General features: G+C 38.3%; 2 protein-coding genes across 3 annotated transcripts; both read left to right on the forward strand.

The window, feature by feature from the left end:
* The first annotated feature begins 610 nt into the window (after nucleotides 1-610).
* LOC145547504 (WD repeat-containing protein 82-like) lies at nucleotides 611-4,470 on the forward strand. Its single transcript, XM_008409742.3, has 9 exons — nucleotides 611-997; nucleotides 1,078-1,178; nucleotides 1,296-1,362; nucleotides 2,041-2,140; nucleotides 2,258-2,374; nucleotides 2,465-2,620; nucleotides 2,703-2,772; nucleotides 3,580-3,722; nucleotides 3,829-4,470. Exons 1-9 carry the CDS (start codon nucleotides 837-839, stop codon nucleotides 3,859-3,861), a joined length of 948 nt encoding a protein of 315 aa, XP_008407964.1. The 5' UTR covers nucleotides 611-836; the 3' UTR covers nucleotides 3,862-4,470.
* Nucleotides 4,471-5,706: 1,236 nt separating this feature from the next.
* twf2b (twinfilin actin-binding protein 2b) lies at nucleotides 5,707-13,188 on the forward strand. 2 transcript variants are annotated; one of them, XM_008409740.3, is made up of 11 exons: nucleotides 5,708-6,539; nucleotides 7,160-7,237; nucleotides 7,326-7,504; nucleotides 8,473-8,568; nucleotides 8,661-8,765; nucleotides 9,322-9,336; nucleotides 9,424-9,465; nucleotides 9,558-9,683; nucleotides 9,798-9,948; nucleotides 12,278-12,399; nucleotides 12,495-13,188. In XM_008409740.3, exons 1-11 carry the CDS (start codon nucleotides 6,515-6,517, stop codon nucleotides 12,660-12,662), a joined length of 1,107 nt encoding a protein of 368 aa, XP_008407962.1. In that variant the 5' UTR covers nucleotides 5,708-6,514; the 3' UTR covers nucleotides 12,663-13,188. The 2 variants fall into 2 exon arrangements, with proteins under 2 accessions (XP_008407963.1, XP_008407962.1); XM_008409741.3 differs by lacking the exon at nucleotides 9,322-9,336 and having other exon boundaries at nucleotides 5,707-6,539.
* The last annotated feature ends 3,575 nt before the right edge of the window (nucleotides 13,189-16,763 follow it).

Here is a 16,763-nt window from a genome sequence, read left to right on the forward strand (position 1 = left end):
GTCTTTCTACTCTGTTCTGTGCAACAAGCAAAGAAAAAAAAAGTGCACATCAACTAACTCCACACATCAACACATTACAGTGTTAATGTGCAGAGTTTTGGTCATTTTATTTGTTTGACATATAAATGATCTAAGATGTTTTTAGTTCATTTCCAGCAACAAAAAAATCTAATTTTCTGTTAAAACCTGCGCTGTGTTTAACCTAAGGATGCTTCTGACTAAAAAGTTACTGGATGTTTGAGGCATGACTTTCTACGAAATAAAAATAAAAGAAAGAATAAAATGGCTAGTAAAAGAAACAATTGTGTTGTTTGTTGGGGGCGGGGGTTATATGAAAACAATAAGATTACAATTTTTCTTTAATTGAAATAATATCTTTGTTTGCCAATAAAAAGAAAAAAACGAGGAACAAAACAGGTAGGTTTGTACAAAAAAAACACATTCGTAAAAGAAAACAGAAAGCAGACATTACAGACATTATGATAAAGAGTTCACATATTTCATTATTTACATTATAGTTATTGATTATTACTGATCATATGGTCGAAATAAGACATTTTTGAGCCACACTCATTCCAGTAGATGGCGGTAACGCATATCATGTTTCCTGCTAATCAACTAAAAAAAAACAAGAAGAAGAAGCAGAAGAGTGGAGGAAAAACATCATTTAAGGCATTAATAATCAAAATATAACCAATTATACTTGTCTGTCCGCTCTAATTAGATATAATGCAACGCTTTTCTAACTAGAAATGATTTTAAAACGCAGTTAAGTCAAGCAGAGAAAGAACGACGCGCTTGCTTTGTTTTTATGTTTTTAATGGGCTACTGGAGCGATGAAGATCACGGACAGCCTGCTGAGGAGTTTTAAAGTTGCCAGGACTTACCGACTGAATTCAGAGAAAGTTAACTGTGTGGATTACAGCTCAAATGGAGAACATGCCGTTTCAAGCAGCGACGACGACTCTATTGTTTTATATGACATCCAGGAGGGAAAGTAAGTGGGCAGGTCAGTGTTTATAACAAACAATCGTGTGAATATGAATTTTTTATTTTTTTTATTTTTTTCTGCTCCAGGCCGTTCAGTACCCTGTACAGCAAGAAGTACGGAGTAGATCTGATCCGCTTCACGCAGGGGGAAGCCCAGACTGTGGTCTTCAGCTCCAACAAGCTGGACGGTAAGAACCTGCAGGTTACAGCCTGCTGTGGTCATCACCAGACATGAAGCACACTGAGGTCTAATGAGTAACATAAACTTCATTTTTATTAACCAGAGCTTGTTTTCTTTCTTCCAGATACAATTAGATATCTGTCGCTCACTGACAACAAGTTTATCCGATATTTCCCTGGTCACACTGCAAGGTAATACGCAAAACGGTCCCAACATTCAGCCTTGAGAAAGTATTTGTATTCCTTCAGGGTTTTTTATTTCACATTTTGTCAAGCTACACCCACAAATGTCTAATTCCTAATTCAATTCAAGTCTGGACTTTGACTAGACCTTGCTAACACAAATACACACTTGTATCCATTCAGTTGATTTCTGGCTGCATGTTCCTAACAACTCTGACCTTTTCATGATGAAAAAATTTTTTAAAATCCCACAGCATGATACTGCCACCTCCATGGTTCCTCATGTAGATGGTGTGTTGATGTGCAGACAGTTAGTTTTGATCTGTGTGTTTGTTTATCCCAGACATTCCTATTAAAATAACTGTGTCACTAACAATCCACAAACAATATCAAGTTATTGACACATGTAACAAAGTCAAGAAATATGTTTCTCTTAAATTTTGAACCTTTATTGGTAGGATGAATATCTATATTTACTTTTAAAAATCTATATTCAATGAGGTTTGTCAGTAAAAACTCTCTGTCAAGCGCCATTATTTCACTTTTGTTGCATTTTCTGAAAACTTTTCATTTTTTCAATGAAAGTAGTTGGGATGGTGGAGCATTACCAGACTAAGGTGTTTTTGCTTTATATGAACTGACAGCTCCTCCCTGATCAGTCAAAGCGAATTTTATTTTTCCAACCAGGGTGACGGCACTCTCCATGTCTCCGGTGGACGAGACATTCATCTCCAGTTCATTGGACAAGACGATCCGCATCTGGGATCTGCGTTCTCCCAACTGTCAAGTGAGAGTTTAGTTCCAGCTCCACTTTCCTTTACTAATAAAAACAAAGAAAATTGAAAAAAAATACAAATATGTAGGATGGTGGCGTTTTATTAAATCCTGTTGTCTTGTCTCTCAGGGTTTGACTGATCCTTTGGGGAAACCTGTGTGTTCATTTGACCCGGATGGGCTGGTTTTTGCAGCTGGAGTGGAATCACAGGCCATCAAACTGTACGACATTCGTGCTTTTGACAAGGTAGAAATCGCTGTCGGATGTGTGACCTGACCTTCATGAAGCAGCTACCGGTCTGACTAGTGACATCTCCGGTCTTCCTGTTTGTGTTAGGGTCCCTTTGCATGCTTTGAGGCCAGATTAAATCGCGTCTGTGACTGGACTGGACTGAAATTCAGTAACGATGGGAAGCTCATTCTCATTTGCACCAATGGAGGCGCCGTACGCATCCTGAATGCCTTCAGTGGATCGGTGCTGCACACTTTTTCAGTAAGACTCATAAACACAGATGTAATGAAGAGACGGGGCTGGTAAATAGCTGGACGTGTCACAGTTTTTCACCTGATTTCAGGGTTACAACAATAACAAAGGCATCGCCCTGGAGGCCTGCTTCACCCCAGACTCACAGTTCGTCATGATTGGTAAGAAACAGAACTTCTTCATTTGCTTGGGTCACTTCCGGTCAGATGGTGGGCAACACAAGGTATCACAAAAATATTCAAGCATCTTAATTTTGTCTTTTTACAACCACAAACTAGGAGGACATCTAAGATTGTTAATTTTCAAGTCTTGTTTAGGCCTGTCACGATAACAAATTTTACTGGACAATAAATTGTCCCAGAAGTTATTGCGATAAACGATAATATTGTTGTTTTGGGACAATTTTCAAGTAGTGTATAAGTACTGGTATAATTGTCAAAGATCGTTTAAACTGGAAGACATTTAAAATATCCAAAAATAAAAACAAAACAACAGAAACAACAAATAAAATGAATTATGAAGTCTCTGTAAACAAAATTGTCCTTCAAAAAAAGGGCTAATTGAGATCAAAGCACCAATGTTTGGTAGAAGGAGAGAGAGAAAACAGAAAAACAATAAATTATACAAATGGAAATTATTGAGCTTATTTCAATTGATCAGGCTTCATCTTGTTACACAGATTTAGGTTAAATCTGTTAAATCTCAAACAGATTTAGCCAGCCGTCGTCCTGCTGGGAGTCGAACCCACAGTAGACCTTTTGGTTTGTAGGTTTCACAGGATGATGAAAATCATTTTTCTCTTGAGATTTTCAAAGCTGTTTTCTAACCCAACCACTTTCTCCTCAACCTGTCTGGTCTTCATCACAAACTACACTGAAGCTTAGGGTCGTAACGCAGCAATACGTGAAAAGGTTAAACGAGTTTGACTGCTTTGGGCCGGCGGTGTACACAGACTCTGTCTCGTGCAGGTTCAGAGGACGGAAGAGTTCATGTTTGGAGCACAGAAAGTGGGATGAAGGTGGCCGTGTTGGACGGCAAACACCCAGGCCCTATCAACACTCTGCAGTTTAACCCCAGATACATGACGTTTGCCAGCGCCTGCACAAACACGGTGAGAGCAAACACGTCATGTGACGCTCTCAGAGATGCACTGCTGGACAAAGTGCTTCTGACTTTGCTGCTCATGTTAATCTTTACTGTTTTGGTGTGTTTTCCAGTCTCTCTGGCTCCCGTGCGTTGATGACTTGTAGAGGGCTGAAACAGCTTCCCGCCCAGCAGTGAAGTTGGATATCTTAATGTGTTAAACTCCACTCTGGCACAGTTGCAACTTGTTAACCAAGAAATTCAGAAGTATTTTTAAATGTCGTTAATTTTTCATTTTAAGTTATTGTTCTGTGAAAGGCTAAAAGATGCTGTCAGTTCTTTGTAAAAAAAAAAAAACTTTTTTAAGACCGTTTAGGTGCTCATTTTTTATCATTTTATACCATGTCTTTTGTACTACCTGTTCAATGGATAGTTTTTACTTAGGTTTTTAATAATAAACTTATGTTATAAAGAGAAACTTTCTTTTTTCTATTTTGCCATTTTTGCTCTTAGCATCCATCCACCATTTCAGTCCAACATTTCTCCCAAAACCTGAAACAAAATAAACTAAAAGCAAAACAAGGTTTAATGAAAAGCACCAAAATGCTAATATTTCAGTGAGACTCACTCAATGTGATAAAGACTGAAAACTGTTATTTTTTTATGTCTGTGGTTCACAACTTTGTAAAAGATGGAAGTAGTAATGTCGAAACATGTCGCGTATATTTCAGTAATGTGAGTGTTGAATAACAAAATAAATTAAAGTGCAAAGTTTGGATGCTGCTTTGGGAGATTTTTGCTTTTAAAATTGTTAATTTTCTATAGTTTAAAATATATAATACTTAACCACAAAGTTTTCCAGTTGCATAAATTCACACTTAGTCCAACACCTGAGCCTCGTTTCCCTTAGTTGATTGTTTTTGTAGCTCAACGTAGATTGGTTTGTTGAGATGGTGCTATTCTCAGTACAATTTCCATAATTATGTCATTTAGTCGTAGTGAACGTTTGGATAATTTGGAGTATTGGAGACTGACCTGGAATCTGAGGGAGCTCTGAGAATCAGAGACAGTGATGTGCCTTTGTTCATCTAAAACTTTGTCTTCCTGAAGCAGAGGAGGGGGTGGGAGCCACGCTGAATAATGTATACATGCTTGGGTAGTGTACTCACCACAGAGTGAATAATGGATGATCCCATCACAGGTAACCTCACAGGCACACACTTCTCTCTCTCTCTTACCGTGTGAGCATGTATGTGTGTGATCAAATCGTGTGAATAAATGAAAGAAATCAAGTACAGCAGTTTAAACTGGTAGCAATTTATTCTCATTCTCTTTAAACTTTTAGTACTTCTGGTGCCTTTTCTCCTTGTTGGCTCGTTTTTGTGTCTGGTGATTGTGATACCGACGTCTATCCAGATATTTTACATCACTATGAAGCTCCTCTTACATAAAAGTCGGTGTGGTGTTTCATGTCAAGCCGTGCCTTACTAACGTATTGCTTCCCCTTAAACTTTTTCACCTTTTCATTCCCCACAACCACAAACTTCAATAACTTTATTAGGATTTTGTGTAAAAGACCAAAAACAACATTGTGAATAACTGTAACTGGGATCTGAAACAATTTTTTTCTCGTTAGTTTTTGTTTTACAAGTAGAAATTTGAGTTGCAGCCTGTGAACCCAAATTTACAGTTGAAACCAGATATTTGTATTTATCTGTTTCTCACTGTCTGAAATTAAATCAGACTAAACTTCCACTGTTTCAGATCAGTTAGAATTACCAAAATGATTTAATGTGATATATTTTTATTATATTTACCTTCTTCCTGCTATAGAATGTAGAATACTATTAAGAGACACTATTAATAACAAGGTCATATATTAAATGATATTTAACAGTGAATTGAAACTGTTTACTTTAATTTGTGTTATTTTAATCTCCAAAGTGAGATGCTGGAAAAGTAAAAAAAAAAAAACCTTGAAAATGCTTGAAAAGTGCTTGAAATTTGCTGTGGGAAAAGAGTCAAAAGTTGTCATGTTTCATTTAATGTTATTTATGAGTAAACTAGTAAAAATGACTGAATACAGTTTTTAGATTTGTAGAAAACCTTGTATGATAACTCACTGCAGTTTGAGGCTTTTGCATGACGGAAACGTTGTGAAGACTTTATGATAAAATGCCACTTGGTGAGTTTTCTGAGGTTGTACCTGTAGCTCTTCATTCATCCACTCTCTGCTCACAGGCACAAGATGTACTGGCTGCAGGTTCGTGGGAAGGGGGAACTATGTTGAAATGTAGCGATCAGATTCTGGCCTGGTGTCACATTTCTGTGAGCAGGTGGCTGGAATTTGAGACCACGCTGCTGCGTCTGCCTGATTGTCCATTCTTTGTGAAGGAGTGCTAAAATGTCATTACACGCGACACAGAAGCAGCTTCTGGGAACACAGTTTTGATCTCTGGCCGGAACATCTCCGGATCTCCAGACGGGACGGGAAGCGACCCGTTTAAGGCTCCCCCTGGCGAGACCATTACCGCTGCTGCCATCGATATGCAAAGTGTCTCAGAGCGCCCATTGGGGAGGCATATCCACTGACAGGCACATTATTACTCATTGGCCACACTTCCGGAGATTGTGTTTCAGGCGTTAAGGGAGCTCCCGAGTCATCCTCCAGGCGTTTATGTCACTTGTGCGTGCTTCTGTGTCTGTCTGCCATCGGAGGAGAGGCCGCTCACCTGCAGGGAGAGAGAGGACACCGAGGACGTGGAAGGGGTCTCTGCTGCATGAGACGAACGGGAAACCGTAAACAGCGACTGCCAAAAGATGTCACACCAAACTGGGATTAACGGTAAATCATTACATCTAGTTAGATTGGGGGGGGGGTTTTTGGAGCGGGGGGATAATTTGAAGCACTTTTAAGCAACAACTCTACAAACATTTGTGTCGAGCATTAGCAACTTCATCAAGTTGTATTAAAATTACAAAGAGTCACAGAAAATGCTTAACTGAAATGTCTGCTTGTGTGATGATGAACTCATTCATCCAGCAGCAGTGTGTGTGTGCGTAATGGAGTTCACTTACTGGAGCACTGGGAGGACTGGTTAACGGAAGTGTTCCTCTTTCTCACCTGATCTTACATCATTCATGAGATGGCAGGGTTTGGTAACCACACTGAGACCAGATCAGGAACTACAGCGAATAAAGATTTTCTGGGTTTAAATCTTTTTATTATTATTATTTCTGAACTTAAATCGGTTTTGTCCAGCAGCTGCAGCGGGTCAGAGGCGTGTTGAGTCAGTTCTGAGTCAGTTTAGGTGACGGTGTGATGAATACCAGGCTGCGGATCAAATTTTCACTCCTCCGTGGAGTCACAGCTTCTTACTTACCAAACTCTGTCTCAGTTGCTTTCACCTGCAGAACCACTGTTTGTTTTTTTAACTTTGTTTTGCCTTATATTGATTACTGCAGCTACACCCGAACTCAAACAGTTCTTGGCTCAAGCGAGAAGAGGCTCCATCAGAATAATGAAGATCATAATCAGCAACGGTAAACATTTCTTCTGCTCACAGTTTGGTGTAATTTTTTCCTTGATTATTAGTTGTTGTTTTTTTATTATAATTTTTTTCTTCTGCAGAGGAGCTGGTGTTGGATTCGTTCAGAGAGCCGGTGCAGAGCTGGGACAAAGACTACGACCAGTTTGTGCTTCCTCTTCTCACGCCTCAGGAGCCTTGCTACATCCTGTACCGCCTGGATTCCCAGAATGCACAGGGATACGAGTGGACGTTCATCGCCTGGTCACCTGACCAGTCACCAGTATGTCTGGATACAAGATATTCATTAATGCACAAGAGTAATTTGAACGTGCAGAGAATCTGGGAGAAAATAAGTTGATTGGCTCCAAAACATTTTTATTTCTTTCAAATCAGATTCTCTTCTAGTCTTTTTATGTTTTTCTTTGGATTTTTGATGCTTTTCCTCTAATTTTTATTTCAGTGAGTGACCATTTTAGTTTAAATGTTTCTGCCTGTTTGTTTTTTAAGTTTCCACAACTTAAATCATTACGTAAATGACTTAATACCTTAATGACTTAAGAAGTCATTTTCTTTTAAGTCGTTTGACTTTTAAGAGAAATGACTTAAGAGTCTAAAATGACGTTTCAGTCATTTACTATTAGGCACAAACAGATTCTTAAATCCAATTAATGATCAATTCTTTTGTCAGTGAATGACTTTAACAGTATCCTGTAAAAACAAACCTTTTTTCTTTCTTTCATTTAGTCAAAGGCAAAACAGTATAATTAGTGTTTGTGAGCATAAAGTTTTAGCATTTTGAAATCCACGTAGATCTCAACTTTGACTAGGCCATTCTAACAGATGAATATGCTTCAGTCTGGACCACTGTGTTGCAGCTCTGGTTGTGTTTTTAGGATTGTTTTCTTGATGATTATTTCAATAATTGATTCAGTGACAGAAGGATGGATTGCAAAAAAAGTCAGGCTCTTTGTAAATGAAATGTAGTGAACAGTAGCTTAAAAGCACCGGCAGTCGCCTTTTGCAAGCTAAATGTACAAGAAACCTTTTTATTTCTGCTATTTACATCAAACCTATAATGGACCTAAAATAAAGAAATAAACTCCAGTTCAACTTAAAATAATCCTTTTGCTGATTGTGTCCAACCAGTCGAGTTTTTTTCTACTATTTATTGTAAAATGGATCAATGAAGTAATAATACTTTAGTGGAAAGGTCAAAGTTACAGAAAATTCTTCCCGCGTGTTTTGTAGGTGAGGCAGAAGATGATGTACGCTGCGACCCGTGCCACACTGAAGAAAGAGTTTGGTGGAGGTCACATCAGAGACGAAATGTTCGGCACAGTCGAGGTGAGGAAAAAATCAAACATACTGAGGTCCTCCGGCTCTCTGCCTCCTGAGTGTCACTAACCAGCAGCTTCTTGTCGACTCTCTGTCTGCAGGACGATCTGTGCTTTCAAGGATACATGTGCCACCGTGCCTCCTGCTCCTCTCCAGCTCCTCTAACGTCGGCCGAGCAGGAACTACAACGAATCAAAATCACAGAGGTGCTCAAGAAATCACATGAGCTGTCTGGAGGTTTAAAAGTATCTATGCACGTTTTAATGAGATGAGGACAAACGTTTATGTTTTCTCTTTGATGTTTCAGGAGTAAAAAGTAGTCACTGTGAAGTGGAAGGAAAAATATATGTATTTTTTTTGTTAAATATTTTACAATTTCAAAGTCTAAAGCAGGGATAGGTTATAAAAAATAAAAACCTACAAAAAAAAGCTATTGCTAAAAGAAAATCATAAACACAGCATTAAACATGGTGGTGGAAGCATCATGCTCTGGGGAGACTTCCCCCCTGCAGAGACAGAGACAGCTAAATATTTTTGTGTCATAATGTTCTCTACTGAATTTATCAGAGTGGAAAAGAAAAATAAATGTTGAAATCTGCAATATTAGTTATTATCTTTCACACAACAATAAAACACTTTGAAATCTGTCTTGCAAAAGTAAAACAAATCCAAACAAGTTCTAAATATCTTTACAAGGTGCTGCATGTAGATTGTGCTCATTGTTAGTGCTTGACGTGGTCTTTTTCCTTTCTTTTGCTTCAGGATAAAGTTGTCTGGGTAGGTTGATATTTCTCACACAAGAACTCGAGTGTGTTCATTGCAATTAACGAAAGTCAAAGAAAGCAACTGCTCCTTATTTTGCAGGATGAACGGAGAAGAATTGGAACCCCAACAGCGCGAGCGAAGGTCTGTCAGCTCTGATCGTCTGCTTCTTCACTCATTTTGCACGCCGCAGTAAGAGAGCCGATTTCATAACGCCCTGTGTTTTGTCTCTCCAGGTCACAATGGAGTTTGGTTTAGACAAGAGAGCTCAGACTCTTCAGGGCCTCGCGTTCCCTTTGCAGGAAGATGCCAAACGAGCTCTGCAGCAGCTCAAGCACAAACGCATCAACTACATCCAGCTGGTGAGCACGGAAACAAGACCACTGTGCAATCAGTGGGCAGTCTTTGTTATAATAGTGAGTTATATTTAAAGTGATTTAGTCTCTCAAAGTTTGCTTGGATATGTTGTGCTCCAGAGGCTGGATGTAGAAAGAGAGACGATCGAGCTGGTTCACACCAAACCCACAGAAACCCACGAGCTTCCGTTCAGGATTCCCACAGACTCCCCACGATATCACTTCTTTGTCTTCAAGCATTCCCATCAAGACCAGCTGCACGAGGCGCTGGGTCAGTACGCACTCAGCTTTCATGAGACAAGATGAAAACATTCAGAAAGATCAGTGATGTCGGACATTTTTTTATATTTCACCACAAATGTGATTTTGGACTAGAATCGTTTTGAATATTTCCTCTAGTACTTTTGGCAAATTATCTCCTAAAATTTGTTTGATGTAACAAATGTTTAATCAAATTTAAGTTGACTGGACGACTCGAAAACATTAAAGGAGATTTTATTGTGCAAAATTCAAATTTTTTTACATTTTAGTACTACTTTTAAAAACAGCCCAAACGTTTAAAAAAAAATTAAAACACCCTTTCGGTATTTGGCAATAAATCAATGTTTCTTGGTGTCTGAAAAAATGACCAGTTTCAAAAACCTCCAGAATGTAACGTCACAAATCAGCAGCCACGGCAACTCGGTTGTTGACTAACAATCCACAAATCCCCAAGCTGCTGCTGTTTTCTTGTTGGTTGTTCTGAAGGAGCGACATCTGCTTTACAAAGATCTACGGTTGTATAATTACGCATCTGTTTGCAGCAATTTTCACAGATTTAAAGTGACAGCGGCCCAAAAACAGCTCATTCTGGAATGAGCTCAAAACAGGCAGAAATGACCAGACTAAACTTTCATTGTCTAAGAGTGATTTTGTTCAAAAATATCTAATGAACATGTTTTGTATAGACCATAGACCTTTCCTAACCTGTTCAAGGAAGCATAATAAGACACCTTTAATATTCCTTCCAGTAAGAATAAACAATGTTGCCATAATTTTGTGTTTTTAAATTGTTTATGGTATGGATAATTTGGGTTTTAACTCTTTTTTTTAACTGCGAATGCCTGTGTGAGTGATATCTAAGTTGAGCTGTTTTTACTGTCTTTATCTCTTTCAGTTACCTTTAAAAGTATGAAAATACGTCAATTTAGCTGATTTCAGTGAAAACGGCATTTCACCACAACGGCTACCAAATATTAGTGACTCATTGGACAGATTAGAGTCGCGTTAACCACAACCTTTCTGAGCTTATCAGCTTCGGTGTTTCCCCTCAGCTTCATGGCCTCGCAGTAAACCAACCACATGCTCAAAGCGTTACCAGTCAGTTCTGTTTCTCCCTCCGACAGTGAATTAAACGATTGCGTAACACAAAAGGATGTCTTCCTCTGACGCACCCAGCGAGTGTTATTACTCATCTCGGATGTTCCTGCCAGCTGTACGAAGGTTTTGATGTTTTCATTTCCTGCTTCAGCCTTTAGTGGTGAAGGAAGCTTAAACTGATGGAGCAGTTTCAAAAACTAAGCTCAAAGTTTAAGATGTTTTATATCTGATGTGCTCAGCCCAATGTGGCAATTCTTTACAGAAACTTTCTCAACCAAACATGGGATACAAAATATGTTTTTCTTTATCTTCATTACATTTTAATCCTAATTAGTTGCTTTGGAAAGCCAATTTACACTTCATAATGGGTATCAGTGAAGTATTCAGGTAGTTTATTAAATGGCAACATGTTGTAAAAACGACTGAAGACTCACTCTGTCACCCTGCAACCTGCCTTAACTTAGCTGGATTACGGTTAAGAAAACTTGCAAATAGAAAGTTTTGAGGTTGGGTTTTGTGCTTTTCAAACATCCATGTTATGACATCAGAGATAACTGAACTTCTGCTTGAATTAAATATCAGTTTGTATGAATTGCTCATCATTTTGGCTGTTGCGTTTACTCTATACTATCAGTGACTCGGTTAGGATTTACCTTGTAAGTATCTGTGTTGCTGGATGGACTGGTTATTAAAGCTGCAGTGTGTAACTTTTATTAAAACATTTGTTTGAATATTTGTTGAAACTGTCAGCATGTTGGTATAGTATTGTATGAGACAGATAATCAAGCTCCTCTGCTTTCTCCCATTGCTCAAATGCTACCTAGAAACAACCAATCAGAGCCAGGAGGATGGCGTTAGCGCAGTCAATCACTCTCGCTGTGGCGCTGCTTATCCTACCATCTTCTTACTACTCCCCTTTCTCTCTGCTATGCTGCAGCCAGCATGCCCTGTCACAATAAGTTGTTTCTCTACCGTTAGCACATTGAGCAGCGAATACATGAGGATGATTGACAGCACTAAGACCCGCCTCCTGACTCTGATTGGTGCATTTGTTCAGCCGGCTTAGGAAGGAGGTGAAGGAAATCGATCTTTTCACAGTTAATCTGTCTCATATCAAACTGCCACAACACAGAGACACTTTGAACACATATGTAAAAAAATCTATATTTTTATATAAACTACACACTGCAGCTTTAAAGTAAGATATAGCTGATAACTGATCACCTTCATGCCTCCTCCAGTGTTCATATACTCGATGCCTGGCTACACCTGTAGCATCAAAGAGCGGATGCTGTACTCCAGCTGTAAGAACCGGTTACTGGACGAGGTGGAGCGAGACTACCAACTGGAAATCACCAAGAAGGTAGAAGTTAAAACACATAACCGGCAGATTTATATTTAGTATTGACGACCACTGAGTCAGTCATTATCCCCTGATTTGTTTGCTCGTTTGCTTAGATGGAAATAGACAGCGGCGACGGTCTGACAGAAGACTTCCTGTACGAGGAGGTGCACCCCATGGAGCACACCTTGAAGCAGGCCTTCGCTAAGCCCCGAGGCCCGGGAGGGAAGAGGGGCAACAAGCGCCTCATCAAGGGGACAGGAGAGAACGGGGAGGAAAACTAGACATTGCACCCATTAATCATATCCACAGAAATTTAGAAATGTTGAAGAAATGATCTGCTGTTTCACTGCTAACCTTCAGGCCACTGATTCTCTGTTTTTATTTCAATTCAAAGTTTTTAAAGTGAAATTGAATGAAATGTAGATCTCAGATGCATTCCCCCCCCCGTCCTCTGAATCTTCTGCTGTCCGTCATTGAGTCAGTCAACACACAGCCAAGGTTTTTACACATCGAACATCTGAAACTGAATGTTACTGCTAACTATATATTTAACACCAATTTGGCCTGTTGTTAATGTTGGTGCAGCGTATTTCTGTGGAAGTATCTGTTTGAAGGCCTGCAAAGATGTACAGTACACTCAATAGTTATTGATAACCGTGCAGGAAACCTTGAAGCAAATTAATCTTTTATCTCAGTAGTTTGAGAAAACAAAGAAACTTTAATTTTATTACATTTATTCAGTGGAGAAACACAGTTGGATATAAACTAACCCCACACTGCTTGTGTAAAATAAATGTTATGAAAGCATTTTTTCTACTCGATGTTTCAAGTTTATTAGACATGTAGGAACCTTTAATCAGTAATCAATAACACCCTGTATTTGTTTGGTATAAATACATTGTAACACAGAAGTAAATCTTTCCTTAGCCTCTCTTCAAATCTACAAAGACACTAAAGTGTTTTTTTCTTGTCATCTAAGTCAAAGTGTCGCCGTAATCGTAGATCTAATTGGTTTTTATAATGTGCACCTGATGTGATCCCACTGTGACTGATTTTTTATTATCTCTCTAATATCAAAACACATAAATTTTAAAAAGTTTAAAACAACTCTAAATGGCTGAAAGAGGATCCAGACTTATCTCGTCATCATGCACAGACAGCAGGACGGTAAGGAAGGTAAAAATAAATCTCTTAAGCTCTTGCGGTCACCAAATCTCCGTGGCAACCATTAGACGCTATCTGCATGCCAACCGGTGGTTTGGGAGACATGCTGAGAAAAAAGCCTTTTCTCTCCTCACATCCTAATTGTAAATCGGTGGAGTTTGCGAAGCGCCGCCTGAGCTTTGACTGGTAAGATGAGACAAGATTGAGCTTTTCAAGAACAAACACTTTTGTCTGATGTGAGGCAAAGGATGAAAACGTGGGAAAGTACCTCACTGCTGAGCACGGCGTAGCCCTGTGATGCTGCGGGATTGTCTATCTTCAAAAGGCCTGGAGAATCTTGTCAAATGCACGACAAGACAAACTCTTTGAAGAGTTTAAATAAGAACCACACATTTAAGTTAGTTGTCGTTACATCTTTCAGTAGCTTAAGGAGCCAAATCAACACAGAAATGGTTTATTAGACACTAAACAGGCGTCCTTTCCTTGGTAGCCTCAGTTCCTAGACGGATGATCTCGATCATGAAGATTGTGCAAAGAGGAACAGTCAAAGATTAACAACAGGGTTGGCAGTTAGTGCAGCTCTGGTGACTGGAAAATAAGAAAAAAATGCAAAATGTTGAGTTTTTCCTCCTTCCTGGAATAACTAGTTCCAAAAGCTTGTCCTATTTTCTGCATCTGCTGTAAAATATTTACTTCTCTGGGTCTACGTCACCATGAGACAGATTTTTGTAAAACATGACAATTGCTAGTTTAATTAATAATTAATTTCTCTTGGTAGCAGACTGTGCAGAAACCGTGACAAGAAATGTTGCAGTGATTTCCAAAATCCAGAAACTTCTATCTGCAGCATGTGAATTAAATTGTTTATTTAAAAGCTGCTCAGTTTTAAAATAATAAAACAAATCTACATTTTAATTTTAGGAACGCGTAAAAAAGATTGCAAACTGTTGCAGATTCTGGTTAAAAGATTTCAGCGCTGTTGAAGGCTAATGTTCATTTTTAAACCCCAGACCTCCTATTTTCAACACACTCTTGTCAGGTTGTTCTCAATTAATGGGCTCACACTGATGTGGGTCAGGTCCAGTGGGATTCTTCCAGTTGGAAAAACCAGTGATGTCCTGGAAAAAATGCATCAAAAGCAGCAAAGAAGAGATCCTGGTCACAGTGACATGGTGATGTTTCACAAGATGGCGGCGCTCCACAAACAGTGGTTTCCAGCTTTGTTCTTTAAAGACTAAAAATATCTACTGAGATTTCTTTCAACTAATCAGAGATTCTATCATGAAAATTTGGGATAAATGATCTGATTACAATGAAAACCTTGCATAGGGGGTTTCTTTATTTTCCCCAAAACGTCTTTCTGTTGCTTTGCTGAACTAATTGATTCTCTTCTCTTATTTTAACCCCCAGAAAACCAACCTGAAGCTCACATTTTTGATGTCTTTTTGCAAACAGTTTTACATTTTTTGAGCATTTTTCCTGTGATGTAAATGTGTTTTGGTTTAATGCAAAAACACAAACTCCTACCAAATAATTTTGGTCTAGTTTGTAGTGCAAATATCTTGGAACATTTTAAATATTCAGATATAATTAGCTTTTAAGCAAGATATAGGAGCTTGTTTAGAGTAAATTAAAAATTCCTTAATATTGATGAAAAAGTATTAGATTTACTGGCAGATTATTTTTATTTAAAATATGGCAAAATATTTTGTTTCACTGGCAGGTTATTTCACTTATAACTTTGACTTAAGTTAATGGCTTAAAAGTAGCTCCTTTTTGGGGGGTAAAAAGTTACTTATAAATCTGTTTTGTCTTATTTCAATTGTACTAAAATATTTCCACCAGACTAAAAATAATTGATAAGATTGTGAGTTTTTTTCAGTGTACTGGATTTAAAGGATTCAAAACTTGTTAAAACTTAGTTTTCCAGCTTAATTTTAATTTTATCGAGGTCATAAAGAACAGCGAGAAATTGCTGTAAAATCCCTGTTTTAAGGTGGATTTTCTGTGCTGTTCTGACACTGCGATGTAGCATATCTGCATTAAAATCAGACAAACTACATTATCAGCTCCTCCAATCAATATTTAGCAACATTTAAATGAAACTTGTTGTTTTACATGGTCCTAAAATAAATATTTTCTATATTTCCCAGTGTGTGTGTGTGTGTGTGTGCGTGTGTGCGTGTGTGTGTGTGTGTTTTCGCTGACTTCCTCCTAACTGCATGTGTGTAAGTGATATCCCACAGTCACTCAGAGAGCTGCAGCAGCAGCAGGGGTCACGGGGTAGCCTGTGTTTTCCAAGAAGCCACTCTACCCAGAAGCCATGCGCTGTGCTGCTTTCATGCCTCACGGGAAACACGCCTGATGTGAACATTTCTTCTTGGAAACAGGGTTTAGAGCTGAACAGCAGTTTTTCAAGTGGTCATTATCTCAATACTTGGGAAATACGGGCCGGGTTAAGATGAATCTTAGAAAACGGGCTGACTCGAGATAAGGAGTTGATTCCAAGAAAACAGGAGCTGCACCTCAAGCAGGACTTTCAAGTAACAAACAATCACTCACTGAAAGATGATAGTGAAATAATTATGAAATCTGATAAGGCAACATTTTTTTTTTTTTTTTTTTTTTTTACAAACAAGTCAACTAACATTAAATAAATTCAACTGAGTTTCTAAAAAAAAAAAAAAAAAAAAAATCAGCTAAAAACTTTGAAACTGAAGTTAAGAGTGTCATGACATAATTAAAACTGCCAGTGTTTGTGTTTCTGTTTTCACTGAACTGGAGAACAGCAGGCAACATTTCATCCAGATCAAATTACAAATATTACAGGAAGTAGTCCTGGCAGACTTCAAAGTAAAAGCCACAAAACAGAAAGCAGTCCTGGTTAAATCTGCAGGAACCTTTATTTAAGCAAATCCTGAGAAACAGAAACCGTTTCAAACTTCAGACGTAATATGATCTTTGATTATATTATCAAAGCTACAGCATAAATAACAAATACATTATTACATATTGCAAACCTCAATAGACTGGATTACTAATTTTAAAAAATCTACAATCCCTGAAAGTAAAATTTTTCCTGATGCAATAGAGACTCAGATCTAAACTATCTATGGAGGTCTGAAAGTATCATAAATTAAATATGTTGTTGTTATTCAGCTGTATAAAAATGTATATGCATAAACTATAATTAAAGAAAATTTCTTTAAAAGTGCTTT

Source organism: Poecilia reticulata, chromosome 5, assembly GCF_904066995.2.
Source record: "Poecilia reticulata chromosome 5, P_reticulata-male-v2, whole genome shotgun sequence".
NCBI classification, from domain to species: domain Eukaryota; kingdom Metazoa; phylum Chordata; class Actinopteri; order Cyprinodontiformes; family Poeciliidae; genus Poecilia; species Poecilia reticulata.

Bases quoted from the DNA above. Each gene is read 5' to 3' on its own strand.
- LOC145547504 (XM_008409742.3), top strand. From the start codon at position 837: ATGAAGATCACGGACAGCCTGCTGAGGAGTTTTAAAGTTGCCAGGACT. The intron at 998-1,077 runs GTAAGTGGGCAG...TTTCTGCTCCAG, and splicing joins TATGACATCCAGGAGGGAAA to GCCGTTCAGTACCCTGTACA. The intron at 1,179-1,295 runs GTAAGAACCTGC...TCTTTCTTCCAG, and splicing joins CAGCTCCAACAAGCTGGACG to ATACAATTAGATATCTGTCG.
- twf2b (XM_008409740.3), top strand. From the start codon at position 6,515: ATGTCACACCAAACTGGGATTAACG. The intron at 7,505-8,472 runs GTATGTCTGGAT...CGTGTTTTGTAG, and splicing joins GGTCACCTGACCAGTCACCA to GTGAGGCAGAAGATGATGTA. The intron at 9,949-12,277 runs GTCAGTACGCAC...TGCCTCCTCCAG, and splicing joins CCAGCTGCACGAGGCGCTGG to TGTTCATATACTCGATGCCT.